Raw genomic sequence first — 21,392 nt, forward strand, 5'->3', positions numbered from 1 at the left:
GTGTGAGTTGGTTGCCCATTATGGTAATTTTGTCTTGTTGCCTTATGGTCCAGGTATGTGGATCACAGGCAACCACGTGTAATCCACCTTTTCCTCACGCAATACAACCCCCCTCCCCCTTCACTTTCGGCGATTATATTCCTCCACCGCTCGCGCTCTCTCTAGGTCCGTTCTCTCTCTCTCTCCAAGTCGATGACTTTTCCCTCTCTTGCCTTCCTCTCTCCCTTCTTTCTGTCCACTCCCTCTCTGTCCCTCCGACCCACTACCACGACACTGCACCATCGCAACGCCTCTCTTTTCCATCAGCGGCACCACCACCAGGTTTGTCTCTCTCTCTCTCTCTCTCTCTCTCTCTCTCTCTCTCTCTCTCCCTCCGAGTGAAGATGGTGATCCCATCTGTCCCTCTCCCTCAGACTCTATCTCTTTCTCGCGATCTTAAATCGACATCCATCCATATATGAAAACCTTAAATCGACTTCCATCCATACATCAAAACCCTAAATCGACCTCCATGTAGACCTCAAAACCCTAAATCAACTTCCACTGTAACTACTGATGTTCAAAACCCTAGCCTATCGATGACTAAAACTCTCAATCAACCCTAAATGCTGTATCTCAAATGGGTTTTGTTAAAATTCACGGGCCTTGTTCTTATTTTTCTATAAATACAGTGAATTGGGCATAAGAATATGTTTTATGAGCTGTTTCCTTGGTCTTGGAAGAATTAATGAGTTTTGGCTTATTTTTTGATTTTTCTGTACAGTAAATAACCGAGCTTGGTAATCCTAAAGGTAGAAAAAACACTTGATTTGGTCTCCCATATTTCCAGGTAAGTTACTGTTTTTGATTTTCAAATTGCATTGTTTTTGTTTGTGTAGATCGATGAGATACAACTTAACAGGTTTGAAATTAATTAATTTGTAGGACTTCAAAAGTCTTATTCATTTTATGTATTGTTTGGTTGGGTATCTTAGTCATTAATTTTTGGTAAATGTTCTTATGTTGCATGTAGGTGGGTTATCTACCTGGATTCAAGTCCTCTGTTTACTCCCAAGTAAAAAAGAGTCGCCTATGATGTAGGGAAGGGTGTGCTTGCACTACTACAAAAATAGATAAAGGTCTCAATCATTTGGTGTGATCTTTCACTTTTAATCTCGCATTCAAAACCGTGGTCTATCAAGGTGTAACTAAAAATCCCTATCTTTTAACCACAGGATAAAAACCGTGATTAAAACTCATTAAAACTGCGACTAAAAAAGTAAAAACTGTGATCTTTAACTTCTTACCATCTCAGATTTTCCCTAAGACCGTGACTATTTAGAACAAAATAGTCTCAGTTTTAACAAAACCATGATGTTTTAATGTTAAAACATCTCAGTTTTATTAAAAACTGTGATTGAAAAGTATTTTTGATCTCGGTTCATACAAAAAGACTGTGACTATTTAGAACAAAATAGTCTCAGTTTTAACAAAACCATGATGTTTTAATGTTAAAACATCTCAGTTTTATTAAAAACTGTGATTGAAAAGTATTTTTGATCTCGGTTCATACAAAAAGACTGTGACCTTTGATGCCTTTAAAGACCTCATTTATTAGAAAAACCGTGACTATTTCATCTCTTTTTTTTTTTTTTTTGGGAATCTCATCACAGACTAAAATAAGGCTGTTAATTAAAAAAAGACTAATAAGGCAGGAAAACAAAAGTAACTCAATTTAATGCCAAAACAATAGTGAAAGTGAAATTAATCATTGTTGTAGGCAAGAAGTCAATCCAGTGGAAACCAAATGAAGAAAACTGTAGCATAGCCCATCAAAAGGGACAGTTACCAAAGCAAAAAAACATAAGCTGGAATATTCTAGCAGTTGTACGTAGCAAATTAACACTAGACAACCAAATTAAGGTGGAATCTGCATCACTCCTTTGTCCTTTGGACTCTTTCCTTTCTCCAACAGCACCAGCAACAGCAATATATAAGCAATAGAGGATCTGCAACACAAAGCATTTGATTTCATGAGATACCAACAGTTTTTTTTTTTTAAACGGCGAAAAAAAAAATATTATTGATAGAGATAATGGAGTACAAAAAGATAGCATCCTAACGTGAGAGTAACATTCCAACAATGTTGGCACCCTATCTCACGACAATCGTATGCTATTCAATCCCAAAGATTGACAAGAGATCAATCCAAACTAAGAACTAAAAAGAATTCCGGCAATTATAAATTAGATCAGCCAAGATAGGTAAAGAAGCATGATGTTTCACCAATCAGATTTCCCAAACAATTGCATAGTCCATTCCCAGACAATTAATGTAGAAGCAGAATCCAATCCATTAATGTAACATGGTCATTATAATGAAGTATCCAAATCCACTCAATGCTGTAAGTGGATAGTCATGAGCTCCCATACCATACCATATCAGCAGATTTCACACCAACCATAGCAAGAGTACCACATGGTGTGCAGACACCTACACTTATGGAAACGCAACCAACTATTTATATGGTCTCACGAGCCACTCCCTGTTATCTCAATTCCAACTCATTCCTTCAAAATAACAAGAGTACTTCCTCCCTCATTGTACTTCTACTTGTCCTTAGATAAAATGTGTCTCATGCCACAGAGTGGATTACTCCACCATTACCCCTGTTTTCTAGAACCCGAAAGCAACAATGGAAGCGATCCAACGTTCGAATCCACAAACTCAACAGGTTATTTTTCATGCTTAAAGAGCTACGGTACTTCATTATCGCAATTATTGCAGTCTGAATGTGCGCTAATTCATCGTCCTAATGCTTGTTTTTATTTAGGAGGAGGGAAAGGAAATCTGAAGAGAAGGTTGGGAAGGATATGGAGCTGGAGAACTTAAAGCTGTACAAGAAGTTGAGGAAGAAAGCTACCCTCCTACACCAAGAGAACCTCGCCTTGATGTCTGAGTTGATTCGAAAGAAATTCTCTCACTCTGGACATCTCTTCGATACTCTCTTCCTCCTCCAGAACCCTAGGATCAAATGAACATGAGTATGACGTATCCAATCGGGTTGGGGACAGATAGGCTTGTCTAGTACTCTATGTTGGTGAAGACTTTGCATGCCTGTGTAGTATCATTTTGACCTTCTAACATATATGTTCGAATTTTTTTTTCATGTCTTCTTCTCTTCAAATGTTAAAGAGTTGTTTCTGTTTTTTTTAAAACTACATATAACTCTGTTGGATTAAGAACTCAACCATGACCAAGGGTGTCCTTAGATACATTGATACTCCTTCCCATTTGATTTGGAAATGGATCTAGTACTCCTCCGAGACAGTTGCTGGATATGTCTCGCAAGTAAGGTTCCCACAAGGATACTCTTACCGGTAAGAGTATGTTGTATCGTGAGAAAGAGTATGTTGTATTGTGAGAAAAATATGGACTTTCCAGGATACTAACGGGAGAGATCCCATCCCGGTTGGGTTACGGGTAAGGTTTATAGCAGAGTTTACTAAGTGAGTCCCCAAATAGAAGTTAGCAAGGTTGTACCCCTTCTGGAGCAACCCTAACATTCTTGAGAGTTCCTAATTTCAATGAGATCCCCTCCTAGGCACCATGCCCCAGAGAACAGTGTTCTCAAGTTTAATAATATTTCCCATAACATCACTCTATCTACAGAGCAGCATGGACCCTAAATATTGACCAAAACACATTGATACAGTGCTTAAGTAGCAGAATTAATGCTAATATAGAATTCCATATGTAATCTGTAACAAGAGCTTAACAAGAAATGTTCCATTGTTAAGACTTTCAGATTAGTAAATTACAACTTTATTTCAACAAAACTAGGTTGTTCAAGATAAGAAAAGGTTGCCACAATCGATTTCACCAAAACTAGCACACTCGCAACTAGAATTCCTGAACATAGTAAACATGCACACACATACCTCATATATCAAGTTCTATAACAAAATTCATCCATTCAATTCGTACTTCATCGATCTCGGCTTGAGTGTACGTCTTTTTCCCATTGAACTACGTGCAACACATGAAGGATAAACAAATTAAAGTTGAACAAAAAAGTAGTGTAAGTCAACCAACGAAAAAAATAATGAAAGCTAAGAAAGTATCTCACATCTCGTCTGCACAGCATGCTTGGATCGGCAACCAAATCTTTCATAAATCTCATGACAAAAAACCCGCATTCAACAGTCGAAGGTTGTTCCAGGCACTACATAAACATTTGATACCTATTAGAGAAATTGTTTGTAACCATTCCAGAAACAAGAACAAGTAGTTCAAACATATACCTCAACTTCCTTCCAATCAACAGTCCTCCTCATGTTTTTCGCATTATCGCGAATTTTTACAGCACTTCACAAGAAATATTTCAGACGGTCAATAGATTACATAAAAAAGCTCTAATCGATCCAATCAAAATTTCATGAACTTACGTTTTAATTATGAGTTTAAGGTTCGGATTGGTTGCACCGTGAAGTGAATCGAGATAGTAAACGGTAGGATATGATAGATCAATGACAAACAATACCCAATGACACCTAAAATTTAATAAGTCACAAAGAAATTAGCTTAACTTGTTATTCATTTTTTAAACACAAGGAGTAAATAAGGCTGAGATAGTTACCCCAAATTATAAGGAATAAAAACAAGTTGGTCATTTTCAGCATCCTTCAATAAACTTGCAAGCAATGTTGATTGCGATCCTTGCTTAGTTGTCCCGCTAATGGCACTTGGGTTGACAAAAAAAAATTTCCTCCCAAGATTTGCAGACTTAATAACACGGTAGAGTTGACTGACAAAGGAAGGAAAATTAATTTGTTATAACAAGTCAAAATGATGAAAAAATAATGAGATTCAATTAAAGGATCCTCTAACCTCATGTACAACATAATGCATGTAACAGACAATTCTTTCATTTGAGACATATATTCCATATCTACCCTTTGAAGTGGAACCTCAACATTTGCCCCAAACATGTCTTCGTCGAGCGTAATGGTGAATGCTTCCTTGTATGCAACCGTCTCCACATAGTCGTCAAAAGATCGAAAAGACTCCAAATACTTATCAGAATCCACATTGCTCGAAGTTGCCTAATCAAATGAGAATTTATTCCAAATTAAAGAAATACAAGTACTGAACATTAATTAAAAGACCCGTATGAAACCATTCAAATAGTGCATTGAAACCTTTCCAAATAACATTCAAATAGTACCTGATTCGCATCCCATGCAGGTGTTTCTGGAGCTCCCTAAGTTAGAAATTTGGCATAATATCAATTCTAAGTCAACAGGTTGAATAATATAGAAAAGAACACATTAATAGATCTATTGAGAATAGATATTATACCTTCTTCCCATCCATTGCAAGGTTTTTCGACGCTCCCTAAGTTAGAAATTTCAAAAATCAACAAAAATAAGTCAGCGACTCTATTCACAAAATTAAATGACATGTCTAAAAGTTTAAATTAAGATAAGCTATTTATACCTCATTGCCAAACAATATTAAATTTTTAGGCCAAGCAACGTGATATCCTGTTGCGTCTCCAACAACATACAACTCTCCTACAATGGGTACAGGAAGAATGGCGTCTTTTTGAATCACAAAATCAATAGACACCCGAACATTTGCCTCCCCTAGTGGTACAGTATGAAGTGGTTCCTCGGGCCCAACTTTCTCAAACATCGTTCCATGAGCAACGATGTTATCCAGGGACCCCACTGCCAATTTACATGGCTGGCTCTACAACGACGAAACCAGTCACTAACACCAACTAATAACACAAATTGCAATATAAAAAATATACTCTTGAATAGTCAGTAAAATAACATACCTTTTTTGTTTTTGACTTAGGATCAGGCGGCATGTCATTCCGTGTTCTCACCATATTCTCCATTGTCAAAGAATTAAGCTGAGGGTTGCCAGTGTTATAACTTTTGATGGTGTTTGAACTCACATACTCAGATTGTGGTGTGCGGGGTACTTGTTGACTCATTGCATAGAATTGGTCTTTCATTTGTGACATAGCTGTCTGCAGGGCTTTAATCTTCTCTTGGCAATGTGAATGGCCACCACGTCTAGGCATTTGAAAGTAGGCAGTTGGTGTTACAAAGTCTCCAATGCCTCGTACCCGAGAACGTTCATGTTTACATAGTACCAATGCTAGAATGTCGGTACTTCCTCCAAGATCTAAATTCCCCTCTTGTGCTTGTTTGGTGAACTCATCCTACAACAAGCATTACCACCTTTGTAAGAAGAATTAAAAAATAATAATTAACACAAACCAATTGTTTGAAGAATCTTTACAATCATTGCAGCTTGTTCTTCGATGTCTTCATTATCATACTCTCCATTTTTATTTTGACGAGACTTCTTCCATAAAATGCTTCTATCAATCTCATCAGCATCATCAACATCCTCAACTTCAGCAACCTCATCCTCAGCACCATCGATTGATTTTTTTATCATCTTTATCTGCAAAATAAGAAACTAGTTAATTGAGACAAGAAGCAAGAAAACAGGTAATTGAGAGCACAATATATAAATACAACCAGTAATTCATATGTGATTGCATAAATTTCAAATCACTTACCTGTTCTTGTTCAAAATTAGCGTAGCCCTTCCGACCGAGCCTGTGACGAAATTTATTTTCTCTTTGTTTACCTCGTTGGTTGTCATTATGTTTCTTCAATGGATTTTAAACATGAATATAAGTTAACTTTGATGAATACATTATGCTCAACATCGACTACTACTTAAAGAAATGAAACTTTGCTTAAAGAATACATACCTCAAAATCTTTTGTCAATCTATGTTTAACAAATGCATCCCAATGTTCTCGTTCAATGAAACTATAAATTGCTGGTGGTCTTGAAATGATGTCCAGATCCGACTTATATGCACGTATGTACCTAGTGAGAACTTTCCTGAATGTCCTACAATTTGCTGCGATAGCAGATAAAACATTCTTCCTGCTATATTGATCCACATCGAATGTAGTCTGATTTACCGGCATTGAATGAGCAATGTTATATGCCATTTGAACAGAGGACTTTATAAGAGGACAATTAATGAAATTGTTCAAGCTTTAGTCTATGTAATATAAAGAAGTCACGTGATACATACCTTCACACATCTCCATAGCATCTCTTTATTTTCATCTGATACCTTTTTCCATGTACGATCTATTGGGACCATTGTGCGAGCCAAGACTCCAAGATAGCTTGAGTATTTTGCTCTTGTTTCCCCTATTGCTTGACCTCTTTTGTTGTACTTGACTACTTTTCGTACACCAGAACTCCTATCCTTTATGACATCTGGGAGGAATGTTGACCCTCTACCTCTCCTTATGTTACTTCCCGGATCTGGTAACAACTGTGCATCCTCATCTACATTATCAGCAAAATTCAGAGTGGAATGCCTATTTTTCCTTTTCTTACATTTTGGATCTGTTGACAGCACTGCCTCCTGGCCATTACTAGGCAAGTTCTGAGATGAACCCATCCTGTTTGAGATGCAAATATGGGATAGTATAGTAGAGGTTGAACAATACTACTAAAACATCGTAATAGAGCATCTAACAATGAATAGCTAAGCAAAATATCTTAGATACATGGACATAAATTGACATTGGAGAATATAGAAACATAACATTCCAACCATTAAGCATAGAAACATAACAAGGAATATTGAATTGAGACCAATTAAAATTTCTCATCACAGCTAGAACAAATAAAACATAGTTAAATACTTAAATCTAATAAGTTATTTCCAAAAGAGAGCAAAACATTTGTCATTTCATGATGTATTGTTGATCCACGTCCCTTCACAATCTGCTCGTATGTGAGATGAAATAGAGTCGTCTGATCCATCATCAGTTGTGTCAACTTCTGGCAGTGTTATGTCTTGACGCTCAACAAACCAATCATCAAGCTCATCACCACCGTCGCTATGATATCGACGTTGAGGAGGTTCTAGGACAATTGACCATTTCGGATCAAGTTGATCTTCAACATAAAAAACTTGTTTGGCCTGTGAAGCCAAAATGAAGGAATCAGATTTGTGCCCTATCTTTCCAAGCTCAACTAGTGTGAAACCAAGTTCATCCACTTTAACTCTCTTGTTGTCCACCCAATCACACTTAAATACGGGAATCCTTAATGCATTATAATCCAGCTGCCATATTTCTGTAATGACCCCATAGAAACTCATATCTGCGTAAACAGGATTCTTGTCCTTGTAGCCAGTAACTTGCATTGTAGTTGCCACCATGGTAACTCCACTATTTTGGGTGACTCGTGAATTATCGCGATCTTTCGTGTGGTAACGACAACCGTTTATGATGTAACCTGGATACTTTATCACATTTCGGCTCGGTCCTTGTGCTATCCACTTTAAGGCATTAGAGAGATTATTTTCGGAATTTATTTCCTCTGCAACCTGTGTATAGTTAAATAATTAGCTAAATTTTTTAGTGCAACAGATTTAAATAGATAGATTTGTAATTAATAAGATACCTTTTCACGTAGCCAATTAAAGAATGTTTTATTATGTTGAACCTGTAGCCACTTTTGACTTTTAGATTGACGAGGATTTTGTTGCTTCAACCACTCCATGTGCTTCCTAAAGAATTGCAAGAAAGTATCATAAGATGAGCTAACATATATACCCTAATATATCTAACAAAGATGGAGATATAAATGTCTTACTCAATATAAGGTTGAACATCGCTTGTGTTCTCTAACACGTAATGATGTGCTTGCTGCCATGCTTCGCGATCAATAGTCACAACATGGCCACCTGGTAAAGGTCTTTCAATTTCTCTATTATCAACTGTCATGTTCCTGGCGGTGGGAATCCCAATTGCATCTAACCCAGATAAATACTCTGTGCAAAACTCAACAGCTTCCTCCATAATATAACTTTCAGCAATGCAACCCTCGGGACAGTTACGATTACGAACATAACCTTTTAAGACCTTCATGAACCTCTCAAATGGATACATCCATCGAAAGTGAACTGGACCACAAAGTCGAACTTCTCTAACAAGATGCACCGTCAAATGAACCATGATATCAAAGAATGATGGTGGAAAGTACTTTTCAAGTAAACATAATGTGATCACCATATCAGATTGCATTTTGTCTAACTTTGACACATCTATCACTTTACTACAAATAGCATTAAAAAAGAAACATATTCTGATAATCGCGTATCTCACTTCCTTTGGCAGCACAGATCTTATTGCCACAGGTAGTAACTGCTGCATTAAAACATGACAATCATGCGACTTGAGACCATAAAGTTTCAGATCCTCCATCGAGACACGACTTCTGATATTCGAAGAGTAACCTTCGGGAACCTTGAGTTCAGACAATGTTTTGCAAACTCTTCTTTTCTCCTCTCTAGACAAAGTATAACATGCTGGAGGTAAGTATGTTCGCTTGGCTCCAATTTCTGGTGCTAACTCTTCCGATCCACCCATAGCTACATGGTCAAGGCGAGCATTAATTCCATCCTTTGTTTTTCCAGGAATGTTCAGTAACGTCCCAAGGAGTGCTTCTAAAAAGTTCTTCTCAGTGTGCATAGTATCCACGATGTGTCGGACTAACAAGTACTTCCAATACTCAAGTTTAAAAAAAATTGACTTTTTCTTCCAACACTTTGTACATGCGTCATTTGGTGAACTTTTTGTTTTGTTTTTTTTCCCCCATATTGTTTCAATCCCTTCAACCTTTCGTAATACCTCCTCTCCCGTTAACGGTACAGGGGGGACTCTGAAATCTTGCTCTCCATTGAAAGCCTTTTTTTGCCTCCGATATGGATGATAGCGTGAAAGAAATCTTCTATGACCTGTATATATATTCTTCTTGGAATGTTTCAATCTACTAGAAGAAGTTTCCTCACCACAAATTGGACATCCATAATAGCCCTTCACCGTGCAACCGCTCAAATTTCCATACGCGGGGAGATCATTAATTGTCCATAATAGTACAGCCTTTAACCTGAAATGTTGTTGCTGGTAAGCATCAAATGCTTCAACGCCTACCTCCCATAACATTTTCAAATCATCAATCAACAGTGCAAGATAAACATCAATGTCATTACCAGGTTGTTTTGGACCAGATATCAATAATGTTAGCATCATAAATTTTCTCTTCATGCACAACCGCGGAGGAAGATTGTAGGTGACAAGTATAACTGGCCAACAACTGTACCTACTGCTAAGGGAACTGTACGGATTTATTCCATCAGCAGAAAGAGCTAGGCGAAAGTTTCTTGGCTCTGCAGCAAAATCTGGCCACATGTTGTCCACCAACTTCCATGATGGGGAGTCTGCTGGGTGACGTAGTTGGCCATCACATTCTCTTTGACGTGCATGCCATGTCAAGTTCTCCGCTGTTTCTACCGACCTATACATGTTTCGGAACCTCGGAATAGGTGGAAAATACCATATAACTTTTGCAGGCACGCCAGTTCTAACTTCTGTTGAATTTTTTTTCAACTTCCATCTAGACGTTTGACATGTAGGGCATGAAATCTCATCTTTGAACTCCTTTCTGTAGAGCATACAATCATTGGGACAAGCATGTATTTTCTCATATTCCATACCCAATGCAGCCAAAGTCTTCCCCGCCTCATACATGGATACTGGTAGTTCATTGCTGGCAGGAAGCAACTCACTGATTATCTCTAGGAGATTTGAAAACCATTTATTAGACAACCCACTTCCAGCTTTGAAGTTAAATAACCTAACTAAGGCAGATAACTTTGTAAACTTCATGCAACCGGGATACAACTGTTTTTCAGCATCTTCAAGTAATTTTTTAAACTTATCAGGATCAGTCGCGCAGTCATTGTATGCAGCCTCAACCATTTCTCTTACCTCTGCTGTAACATTTAAGGGAGGCGTCTCAATTTTCTCACCAAAAAACTCAGGCGGATTGACACATGGTGGTGGTGTGGTGGTAGCCGCTTCGCCATGCCATATCCATGTATCATAACTTTGGTCAATACCATTGAAAAAGAGATGATTTCTAATCTCCTGAATGGATTGTTTTCTCATGTTCCCACATAGTCTACACGGACATCGTATGGATTGGGGATCTTGACCATGCATAATAGCAAATTTCAGAAAACTTTCAACCCCTTCCTCATAGTCTTTTGATCTTCTATCCTTGAGCATCCAGGATCTATCCATCTCTTGTAGATTCTAAAATACCTATACTGGTAGAACATTAAAAAAAGAAAAAACTACGGAGGAGGATTGAAGTACATAAAACAATTCTCATATTTCTAAGAAAAGCAGATATCCACACAGCACCCTATACCATCAGTCTTATGCAAAATACCAACAAGATTTCACAACAAAAAAAAGTTAAAAGTATATAAACTAAATAAGTAAAGAGAAAACAACTGAGCTTACCAAGAAAAAATACTATTGGATTGAAGGGAGCACTTCTAACAATCAGCTTGATACAAGCTCCACAACCATGTCACTGTTGCCGATCTTTCTGTGGAGACACAAAAGATAATAGAGTGTAAGTTGAATTTGTATCAAGTTGGACTTACTACCGATTGCAATGAGCATATAAAGCAATTCGACAATGAAATGACAAACAATTTCAAAACTAGTGATACGAAGATAATTGACCAAAATGGCCATTGCATTTACTTAATCATGTACTGTTATTCTGTCAGTTGTAATAACTGTTCAAGTTAAGTGCAGCAGTGAGATGCTTTGGCATCCTAGTTTGATTGTTGAGCAATTGGGTTGATATGTTGTTTCTAGTTGCTCACCACTTTTTATTGACCTATCCTTGTGGGGTTGTCCCTTGGAATGTTTATGCCTTACTAGGGGGTGTGTCCCTAGGTTTATTGTGCATCTTTTATGTTGCAATTTGTTGTGTGGCTGCCCTATAATGCTCTTTGCTACTATAGCTGCTTATGGCTGTGGCTACTTTGGCTGCTTGCTGCTGTAATGGCAGTAGGTAGATGCTGCTATTGTTTTCTAGAGCTGATTTCTACAACTGTTCAGATCTGCTACATCTGTTCTGATGTTGCTTCCTGCTGTAATGGCAGCTACAGTTAGCTGCTAAACTGTACTGTTATGTTGCAAATCTGATCTGTATTGTTTTATTCCTAAGGCTACTGCTATGTTGCTGCTATTCTGCTATTTCCCATGGCTGTGGTTGTCTGTTTCTACAGATCTGCTACTGTATCTCCAGCCCAACAGCTAGACAGATCTCTTGGTGTTGGTGTTTCATATCCAGAGTAGCTGGTCTTCTTGACAGCTATGGGTTGCTAAAAGTGGTTCCTCTAGGCAGTGGTTCAATCCAAATTGCTATCAGCTGTTCTCTGCTAAGTCCAAGGTGCTGCAATTACTTGTGCTTGTAAATAAGATGAATTTTGTCAACTCACTGCTGGCAGCTACTGAAGCTTGTTCAGTTCAGTCCAGCTATCACAAAGACTTATTTCTGGCTGTTCACTAATTCGGACCGTTCCCATTGGTGAATCAGATTCCATCTCAGAATTGGAATGGTGCTTTATTCCTTTTGTAGATGGTTTGGAAACAAATGTATCTCAGGGCTTCTCTTGATATTCTCCATCTCATTAGTTCGCTACATACTAATATTATCCACCCCATGTAGCCACTTGGCTTAGCTTTCCAATTTTCACAATCTTTGTTTTGTTTTGTTTGTCTCCTGGGGTATGCCCCTTATGGGCTATATATTCGGTTATCCCTTTTTTTTAATTTCAAGCTGATTTACCCACAAAAAAAAAAGTGCAAAAGAATAAGAATTGAGACCAGCATTAGGAGAGGGATGCAAATTGGAGTAAGCTACCATTAAGGTGCAATAACGAAGAACAAAATGGAACATTTACGCAGGATAATGGATGAAACTTTTGTCCACCAAACTCGCTCTTTATCTATATGGAAGGAAATAGGCATGCCCATTGGCAGCTCAACTGAAGATACAAAAGCTCAGTAGTTCCAGAAACAAAGATTTTCACTTACCTTACGCCAACTATCTTTTGAAATTCTTCTTCCATAGAGCGGATCATGTAACTGTGAAAATCATATTTTGATGTAAGGTTGTGGTTCTGCCATGAATAAGACAAACAAAAACCATAAATAGTAAACTATTAGTAACAAATTCCAGTATAAATGAGCCTTATAATTTGAAATGTCTGAATAGCAAAACTAACAAACATAGAATGAGGCATAAATGGATAACAGGTTCTAGAATACAATGGATCTATCTGGTTTGAAGACAATGATATTATCTGACAAGTTCATATCAAAGGTCTAAACTTAGAAGTCCAACGATTCGAATTTGATCTGAACTACAATACTGGTGGCTGGTGGCAAGTTTTACGAGTAATGGAATGTCTGATAGGACGTTAGTTCATCATGCTCTCACCAATGTTGCAAATAGTTAGCACTGTCCAAATCGCTACACTAAGCACGGTGCATCAGTGGATTAATGTGAGAATGGTTTGAATCCCTACGAAATTGACATGATACTAGTTTATTGTGGTCTGTTAGAAATATGATGTTCTTGAAGTAGCTCTTTTATATCTATGAGTTCAAGCATGATTAGTGAGGTTTTGGTGATGAATTTTGTTGGATTTGAGTAGCAGAATTTCGTGTATGTAGCATGTGTACATAGCAGTATTCTGACAGCAAACTGGGTCTCAGTTATTGGGTAATTTCTCATTCGTAAACTTTGAATTAGGTATTGGTTCCTTCACAAGTTAGAGAGTAGACTTAAAGCTTGTTCTTTTGCCGCTGGAATCGCCCGAAACCGTTGAGAATTCAATTTATAGTGATTTTCCGAAATCTGGATTGAAACCAGGAAATCTGTTTCCTGACAGATTCGCGAACCAACTGTATTTACTCATTTTTCCATCCTTTAGGTTCGAATCTGACTTGGGTTCCTTCACAACTTTTGTAGTACATCCTGTTACGCAACTTTTGGCACTAGAATCACTAAAAAGCATTAAAAGCACAATTTATAGTGATGTTTCAAAATTGGGCTGTCCTGTGAAGCTTCTTGCTGAAAAATAATATTGGTTTGCTTTCTTGAGATGAATCTAGTCAGAGAGTTGATCTGTATGTACAAGAATACCAGAATTAACAGCTTCAAGTCTTCATGAAAATGGGGTTAGTTTCTAAAAATCTGTATGTACCCTTGGAAACTACTACTCCTACAGGGGAAGCTTCTACGTACTCCTACCATATTTAAGGTTCCCTTTCCCCAACAGTATGGTCAAGGGGCATAAAAACATCCCCATTAATCAAGGGGTCCCCCCAGTGCCCATCTCCCCTGTTGAAACAAACAAATCAATAGCATATGTAAAAATAAAACTACTCTCAATAACACATGCATATGTTCGATTTGCGATTTTGTCAAAGGATCACTTTTCCTCACAGAATTTTACCGGTAACTTACAAAAATAAATGAGGTAGAAACATAAGATGGGGTCATAATTTTTGCGAAGTAAGGATTTTTAGATCTAAAAGCTTTGGCTCTTTCAAGAGGTCTAGATTTTCCATTGCCGGATGAAAATGGATTTTTGACAGTAAATGGATAGTGTCGGGGTCTTTTGGCAACGGACAAGCCTCCTACAGGCAAAAATCAAGACATATTTTAGATTGAAGAGCACATGAATCTTTTTCATAGTTCATTCACGACAATGGATATTCTTAACTCGCACCTACAGAGAATAAGCAAAACAAACATCAAAGCAAAACAATACTTACTTTTACTTTCTTGGCGCTTGACAGCCTTATTAATATTTGGAATTGGTAGCTTTAATTCAGTACTAGTGATTTCACCACAACAATCTCCAAAACAGAGAGTACAATCGCAATTCCTAAAAACCCTAGAACTCCAGCGAAACGGATCTAATTTCTGAAGAGGAAAAGGAGTACTCACCGAGGGTAATTGAAGATCTCAGTGAAGGCGCTGTCACACGATGAAGGCAAATAAGGGAAAGATGCGAGCGAGAGGAGAAGGAGCCGTCGCATAAATCGTTTCTAGAGAGAGCTGAACGGTTGAGAGTAAGAGAGCTGAAGGAGATGGGTTTCTCCATAATGGTTTTTGTTTGTCGTACTCGAGGAAAAAATTGGGGGGAAAAATTGGGGGGAAACGTGGGGAAAATCTTCTGGAAAAAATTGGGTTTAGAAACCACCGCCATGATCGACATTACCAGAGAAGCTGCGTGCAACTGGGTTTACAAACTGTGTGCAACATTATATGTTATATATCTTTTAATAATATTCAATATTAGTATTTTGCATATCTCAATTAGACATAACTATTTTAATAATCGATATCGCTGATTTTGTTGTGCTAATTGATTAAATCATTATCGTAAAAAAATTGTCTCCGTTGGATTTAAAAAGCTCCTTGATTGGGACTCAATTTATTTTTTGGATGATAGCTATCGTCCGATCAAATGTGTAACGATCCCCGATCAACTTTATTTTTTATGTGGATGATGAACTCCGTAATATGTAAAAGATAGACGGTATGGATTGAAAAATTAAAACTCTGGCGGGAGTCTGGTCTTGCAATCTACTCGGAATGCATCAAATGTGGTCCTATCAGGCATTTGCTCATATCCGATGATCTCTAATTTTGGTGACAATATTGGAATTAGTGAGACGTGAAATCCTAATGGTTCGGATCGACCACTATAAAATTTGAGTTGATAACGACCTTTATATTCTATATGTACAATGTAGTTGTCAACAAACTAAGTTTTGTGTTATACGTGAACATACAGTAGTCATTCGACCATGACATGATTACGATGATCCAAACCATGGCTTTTGTTTTCTTTGTTAATTATATCATACTCAAAAAATTTGGTCTCAATCAGGTTCAGAAAAGCTTCTTTATCAAGTCACAATGTCACTAACAAAATGGATTTTTTCCGTCTGATCAAGTGTGTAGCGATACCTGATTAATTTCATTTTTGCAGGAATGATTTACTTCATATTATGTAAAAGATGGACAGTTTGGATCGAAGAAAAAGACTGATCAAGCGGGCATCGGGTATTGCAATATAATACTTTACTACATTGAGATGCATCAAACATAGTTCAATCAGGAGATTGTCGATATCCGATGATCTTCGATTTTGGTGACGATGCTGGAATTAGTCAAACATGAAATTCTAATGATTCAGATCGACCATTATTAAAATATAACAGATTGATTAAGTTTAGAACTTATTCGTACTGTGTGTAATATGAGGACGCTTAATTATTGCGCAGAAAATCACGAACGTAAGTGGGTGCTTTGATTCAATAAGCAACAGTCAGAAATAGCATATATATATATATATATTTAATATCCTAAGACATTCCAGATTCTCTTGTGCGTGCTAGCTGTAGCCTGTAAATTGTTGTTGGTCGCGTGAGAGTGTGTTCGAGCCTTGGGCATGACATTAATTTCTTTTTTCAATGGTTATTACAGTTACAATCACGGTTTTTTGAAATGAGATCTTTAAGTAAACAATCACAGTTTTACTAAGCGAGATCTAAAATATTTAAGTAACAATCTCAGTTTTTCTGAAACGAGATATATTCTTTTACATACAATCTCAGTTTTTCGAAAATGAGATATATTCTTAAGTTATAATCTCACTTTTTAGATTATTGAGATTAAAAAATCTTTTCATCTCAGTTTTTTCATATAGCTGAGATTAAAACTATAGTCCATAACATTTTATTACGCTTTTACAAAAAGTGAGATCTTCTTAGTTTTTGAACCGTGACCTTTACATCATTTTGTAGTAGTGTTGTTGAATCTTCCCTTTTAAATCTTATTTTCGTGATCAGGTTTGGTGTTTTGTGCCTTCGAGGTGTGTATACTTATGTTGCGTTTGTGCGTTGCGTAATACGTTTTGCCCCTAAAAACTTGAAATCTTATACCTTGAATGGTGTTTTTGTTACTAAACTGATGGTAAGATCGAAGCTCTGTATAAACTTCTAGCTATTTCATGCAAGTTTTTGTCACTGGGCGGTTGGTCCGAAGACATGGTTGCAAGGCACTTACCTCCACCTTTACCACTTGATTGAGCTAACCCTTTTGCACTTACTACTGCAAAAAGATGTAGTATTACTCTCTTTAGGTTTTCGGGTCACTTACTGCCCTGATTCATGTTTAGTCCATTTGCAAGATAGGCATGCATGGACAAGGATAAATTTAATTAGAAAAATCAGCTCCGAGATAAAAGATTGAAATCGATATGGAATTTGGATGAAGGCACTGTTTATGAACAGCTCTTTGGTTCAGCAGAAACTGTATTGATGTAGCAATGTATTAGCCCATGTTAGAGTTTTTTCTTGTTAAAGTCCAAGAAGAGCAGTGTATCAGCGAAGGTCTTTCAGTTTTTGAAGATTTAATATCTTCACAAAATGGGCATTGAAGTATTCATGTTTTGGCCTTTTCACTAGGGCCTTACTTTAAATTGGGCCCTTGATTTTTTAAGGCTGGTTAACTGATAAGAAAAACTTTTTACACAGGCCTCAATGAAAAAAAGTTTCCATAATTAAAAAAGTGCCCTTAAAAATTGGAGCCGCTGAAATTAGTCCAAACTTGAGGATACAGTGATAGCTCTAAGGGCTTTAGCCCAAAGTCGGTTCCAGTGCATTGTTCTTAATATTGATACTGCTATTGATATGTGATGGCCAATTGTCACTGTTGTTTGGTATGACGATTTTCATGGGTTTCCTTTCCAAAAATGTTCCAGGTACATGAAAGAAGATCTTCTCCCACATTCGGATTCTACTTCTGAACCGCCTCCCCTCTTTGATGCAACTTCTCGGTATACCCTCCCTCCCTTTCTCTTTGATTTAGACATGTACGAATTCATATAGGCAATCCCCCTTTATGGGCATAATAAAGTTTGGTTTGATGTGATGTGATATGAGTACATATACAGATTTCACAGAACAAAGTTTATTTGCTGTTTGCGAGATCTTTCCTTTTTTCTGGCCTACTCTAGACTCAAATTAGTAAATTAGTTTTGTGTGATCACTTCGTGATCTGAAGTGGGTACTTTCTTGAAGGTTGTACACATTTTACCGTGCCCGTTTGCTCAACATGTTTGGATTGCCAGGAACTATAAGGTTTGTTTTTCCTTATCCTCAATTCATTTTTGTTAGGTAATGTTTATGATTTTCATTTTATAGTTCGCCCACAATGCTGCTACATTTAATCACTTCATGAAATCAAATCAAATCAATTGGGTAGAGATCAGGTTGTACAAGAATTGATAGGGGCATGAGAGAATTTCAGGATTTCATTAACTCAGTGAATGTGAGAGACTTGCTGATGTTAGGAAGGAAATACACATGGTCTAACTTTCAACATGTGAACATCTAATCAAGAATTGACAGGTTCTTAGTTTCTCAAGAATGGTTGGTCAATTTTTCATCCAACCACATCTGGTATCTCTATATATTGTGCTGCTACACATGAAGATTGAAGAATATTATGTTGGGTCGGTTGTTGATCAAGAATGAGAATGAAGTCTTAATGACATGGTCCAAATTGTGTTGTATGCAGTAGAAGATGGGGACTCTGATCCTTTGATACTTGCCTGATCTGCTGATATAATGTCAATGACACTACTGGTCCAAGCACTCTGAAGAACTTTATGTGCTTGTCTAGGCCTTGGTTTCCTTGAAGGTATTTGAAGATCTACTGTGTCTATGGTCTTTGCTTTGCTTTGGTTTTTTTCAGTATGAGATGGGGAGATTTATTCCTTTGATACTGTTTAAACCTTGACCATACATTCATGTTGAGTTTTTATTGTTGTCCAAATGGAGCTGCTATTTCTTGAAGTTGGAAAAACTGCTAGCGGTGCCCAGATTTTGTTTCAGTTAATGATTTTGGGTTCTTGGTTGGAGATATATGTCGAAGGGTTAAGATAACAACAGGTCAAGTTGCTGGAGGGCTAGCTGAAGTTCTGTGTTTGACTGCGGATTTGAAGTTCTATACTTGCGTATATCAAACCCTTGATCAGACTTATGATTACAACTTTTGCTATGCTCATCTACATTAATAATTTCAGAAACATTCATAATCGTTCTCCACAACGGGCATGACAAATGTGCCTTGCACGTGGCAATGTACCTAGTGAATTGAATATGTTTTGGTGCATCTGGCAAGCTATACAAATTGGTTGGTTCTTGATTTAAGTGACAAGCAGGGTATTTTGTTAATCATATTACGGTCTTGCTATTGTCAGCCCAGTGGGCTGACAATAAACACACTAGAAAACAGGAAAAATACGTATTTCTGTGTACTTTTTATACCCTTTAATACACATTCACACACTCACTATTGTCAGTCCATTTGGCTGATTTTAGAATTTTCCATTCATGTGTTGTTTGTAGACGCAAATGATGGAGCTCTCGACGCAAATGGAGGGATCTTCTACTGAATATCCACGTGCATAGATGAGGATATCTTTGTAAAAGTTATGGGTCCTAAGCAACCTGGTCGTGTTCGAACATTTGGATTAGGCCCTTCTATCAAAGATGTCTTTGCAGGTGGATATCCGCGATCACAAGAGGAAACCCATATATTTCAAGCACAAATGCAAGAGTAGTTTCAATTGTACCGGGTCCAATTTGAGACAAAAATGAAAAGAGATGATGGAGACGCAAATTGAGGTTATGCGTTCGTAAATGGATGCTACTATTCAAGCACAAGCCGCTACCATTCAAGCTTAGCAAATAAGGATGGAGCATTTGGAGTCTCAATTGGTGACCAGGGGAGGGCCTGCTGCACGTGAGGCTGCTTGGGGTCACCACCCAATGTCACGACCGCAACAAAACTCGCACGAGTTTACCTCCTCCTCAAGTCACCAAAAGGTGAGTGAACAAGTATGCCCAACATGTACTTTCTATTATTTTTTTCCTTTTGTGGGTGAGTTACCAATCAATACCCTTGTCAAGCTGTTGAATTTGATGCACATTTCATAAGCATTCAACAACTTTGTTGGTTCTTTGCCTGATGATTCTTTCTCAACCTTGACCAATTTGGAAACTTCGGATTTGAGTTCCAATAGCCTTATTGGGTCTATCCTTAAGAGTAGTTTGAGCATTTGCACCAATTTAGGTGAACATAAAAGCTGCCTAAACTGACAATTCTTATTTGTGTGTAGGTCGCCCAATCAAAGACAAAGAACAAGAACAAGAACAAAAGCAAAAGGAGGCATCATATATAAACTGCCGCTTTTTTTTTTTTTGGTTTTGTTTGTGTCTTGTTTCTTTTGTGTCCTGTTTTTTTTTTTTTTTGGAGTCTTGTGTACTCTATTAGTTTGGAGTCCTGAGTCTTGTGTCCTGTGTCAGTTTGGCATCTTGTGTACTAGTGTGGATGGTGTTTCCTAGTTTTTGGAGGACTAAGGGATCTAGATTTTGTTGCTGATGCAATTTGTGCTGTTGTATTATTATTCTATGAGGTAGACTATTAATTGCTGATATATTTTGATGGATTGATGGCTGAAAGAATATGAGGTTATGCTGGTTTAATTTGGCCTTATAAAATAGTTTCAATCAATCTCCTGCTTACCTTGGATACTGCTCTCATGAAAGGATGGATGGATTGGTTGCAATAACACGGATGATCTCAGCTAGTAGTTGATATTTATGGCATCTGGATGTTGTGGAATTTTGTACCTAGCACTCTCGTTGGAAGTTTCTCTCCCACCCTGCCCCCTTTTCTTTCCTCTCTTCTTTCTCTCTCGATGTACCCATTATCGAGCCTTCCTTAATAGGATTTTTGCCGTTTCAAAAAAAAAAAAAAAGCACATTATTTCAGTTGAAGTTTGGTTTTTAACTTTTTTTTGGTTCAAACATTTACTTGAAGCTTTTAAAATGGAAATTGATGGTTAAATATAATGGAGTTCTAATTTTCAGGGTAATAATTTACTGGGCTAAATAATGGAGCTCTTCATTTTTTTCTTCTTTTGAACGGCGAAGAAAAATTTTATTGATAGGAGAAGAGATAGAAGAGTACAAGAAAAGGGCTAAGAAAAAAAGCCTCACAACGCAAAAGTAACATCCCAACAATGTTGACACCTTACCCTGTGACAATCATTTGCTACTTAGCCCGAAAAAACCACAACCCAGTTGATAAGGAATCAACTACAGAGGAACAGCCCTACATTTGGAGCATGCCTAAACAGAATAGCCCAAAACAGACATTCTGGGCATCTAACAGATTGAGGCTAGAAAAATTTGACTGAATGATCACAGCAAGCAATCCTTATCCAGTAAAAGAAGACCTTGTTCCTGAGACCCAATAGCACCCTCGGCTAGCTTATGGAAAGATCAAGAAGCTTTACTCCATGCTTGATCTTGCAAAATTTGT

At 37.4% G+C, this 21,392-nt stretch overlaps 1 protein-coding gene and 1 long non-coding RNA gene across 10 annotated transcripts; one reads left to right on the forward strand and one right to left on the reverse strand.

The window, feature by feature from the left end:
* Window positions 1-162: 162 nt before the first annotated feature.
* Window positions 163-20,476, forward strand: LOC131316381 (uncharacterized). 2 transcript variants are annotated; one of them, XR_009197112.1, is made up of 5 exons: window positions 163-829; window positions 18,080-18,139; window positions 18,401-18,701; window positions 19,412-19,891; window positions 20,185-20,476. It is a non-coding gene; the product is annotated as an uncharacterized LOC131316381 (long non-coding RNA). The 2 variants fall into 2 exon arrangements; XR_009197111.1 differs by having other exon boundaries at window positions 18,410-18,701.
* On the reverse strand, window positions 1,550-15,202 carry LOC131316371 (uncharacterized). 8 transcript variants are annotated; one of them, XM_058345716.1, is made up of 16 exons: window positions 14,934-15,095; window positions 11,417-11,504; window positions 7,117-7,495; window positions 6,782-6,991; window positions 6,584-6,676; window positions 6,298-6,465; window positions 5,825-6,217; window positions 5,479-5,733; window positions 5,341-5,376; window positions 5,207-5,242; window positions 4,870-5,084; window positions 4,619-4,786; window positions 4,428-4,532; window positions 4,284-4,347; window positions 4,109-4,204; window positions 1,578-1,988 (listed from the first exon to the last, which is right to left on the reverse strand). In XM_058345716.1, exons 3-16 carry the CDS (start codon window positions 7,492-7,494, stop codon window positions 1,812-1,814), a joined length of 2,394 nt encoding a protein of 797 aa, XP_058201699.1. In that variant the 5' UTR covers window position 7,495; window positions 11,417-11,504; window positions 14,934-15,095; the 3' UTR covers window positions 1,578-1,811. The 8 variants fall into 8 exon arrangements, 7 of the variants coding, with proteins under 7 accessions (XP_058201702.1, XP_058201701.1, XP_058201697.1 ...); XM_058345715.1 differs by lacking the exon at window positions 11,417-11,504 and adding an exon at window positions 3,921-4,008 and having other exon boundaries at window positions 1,848-1,988; window positions 14,934-15,168; XM_058345713.1 differs by lacking the exon at window positions 11,417-11,504 and having other exon boundaries at window positions 1,573-1,988; window positions 14,934-15,170.
* Window positions 20,477-21,392: the final 916 nt, after the last annotated feature.

The sequence above is a fragment of the Rhododendron vialii genome, chromosome 2a (genome assembly GCF_030253575.1).
Source record: "Rhododendron vialii isolate Sample 1 chromosome 2a, ASM3025357v1".
Classification (NCBI taxonomy): Eukaryota; Viridiplantae; Streptophyta; class Magnoliopsida; order Ericales; family Ericaceae; genus Rhododendron; species Rhododendron vialii.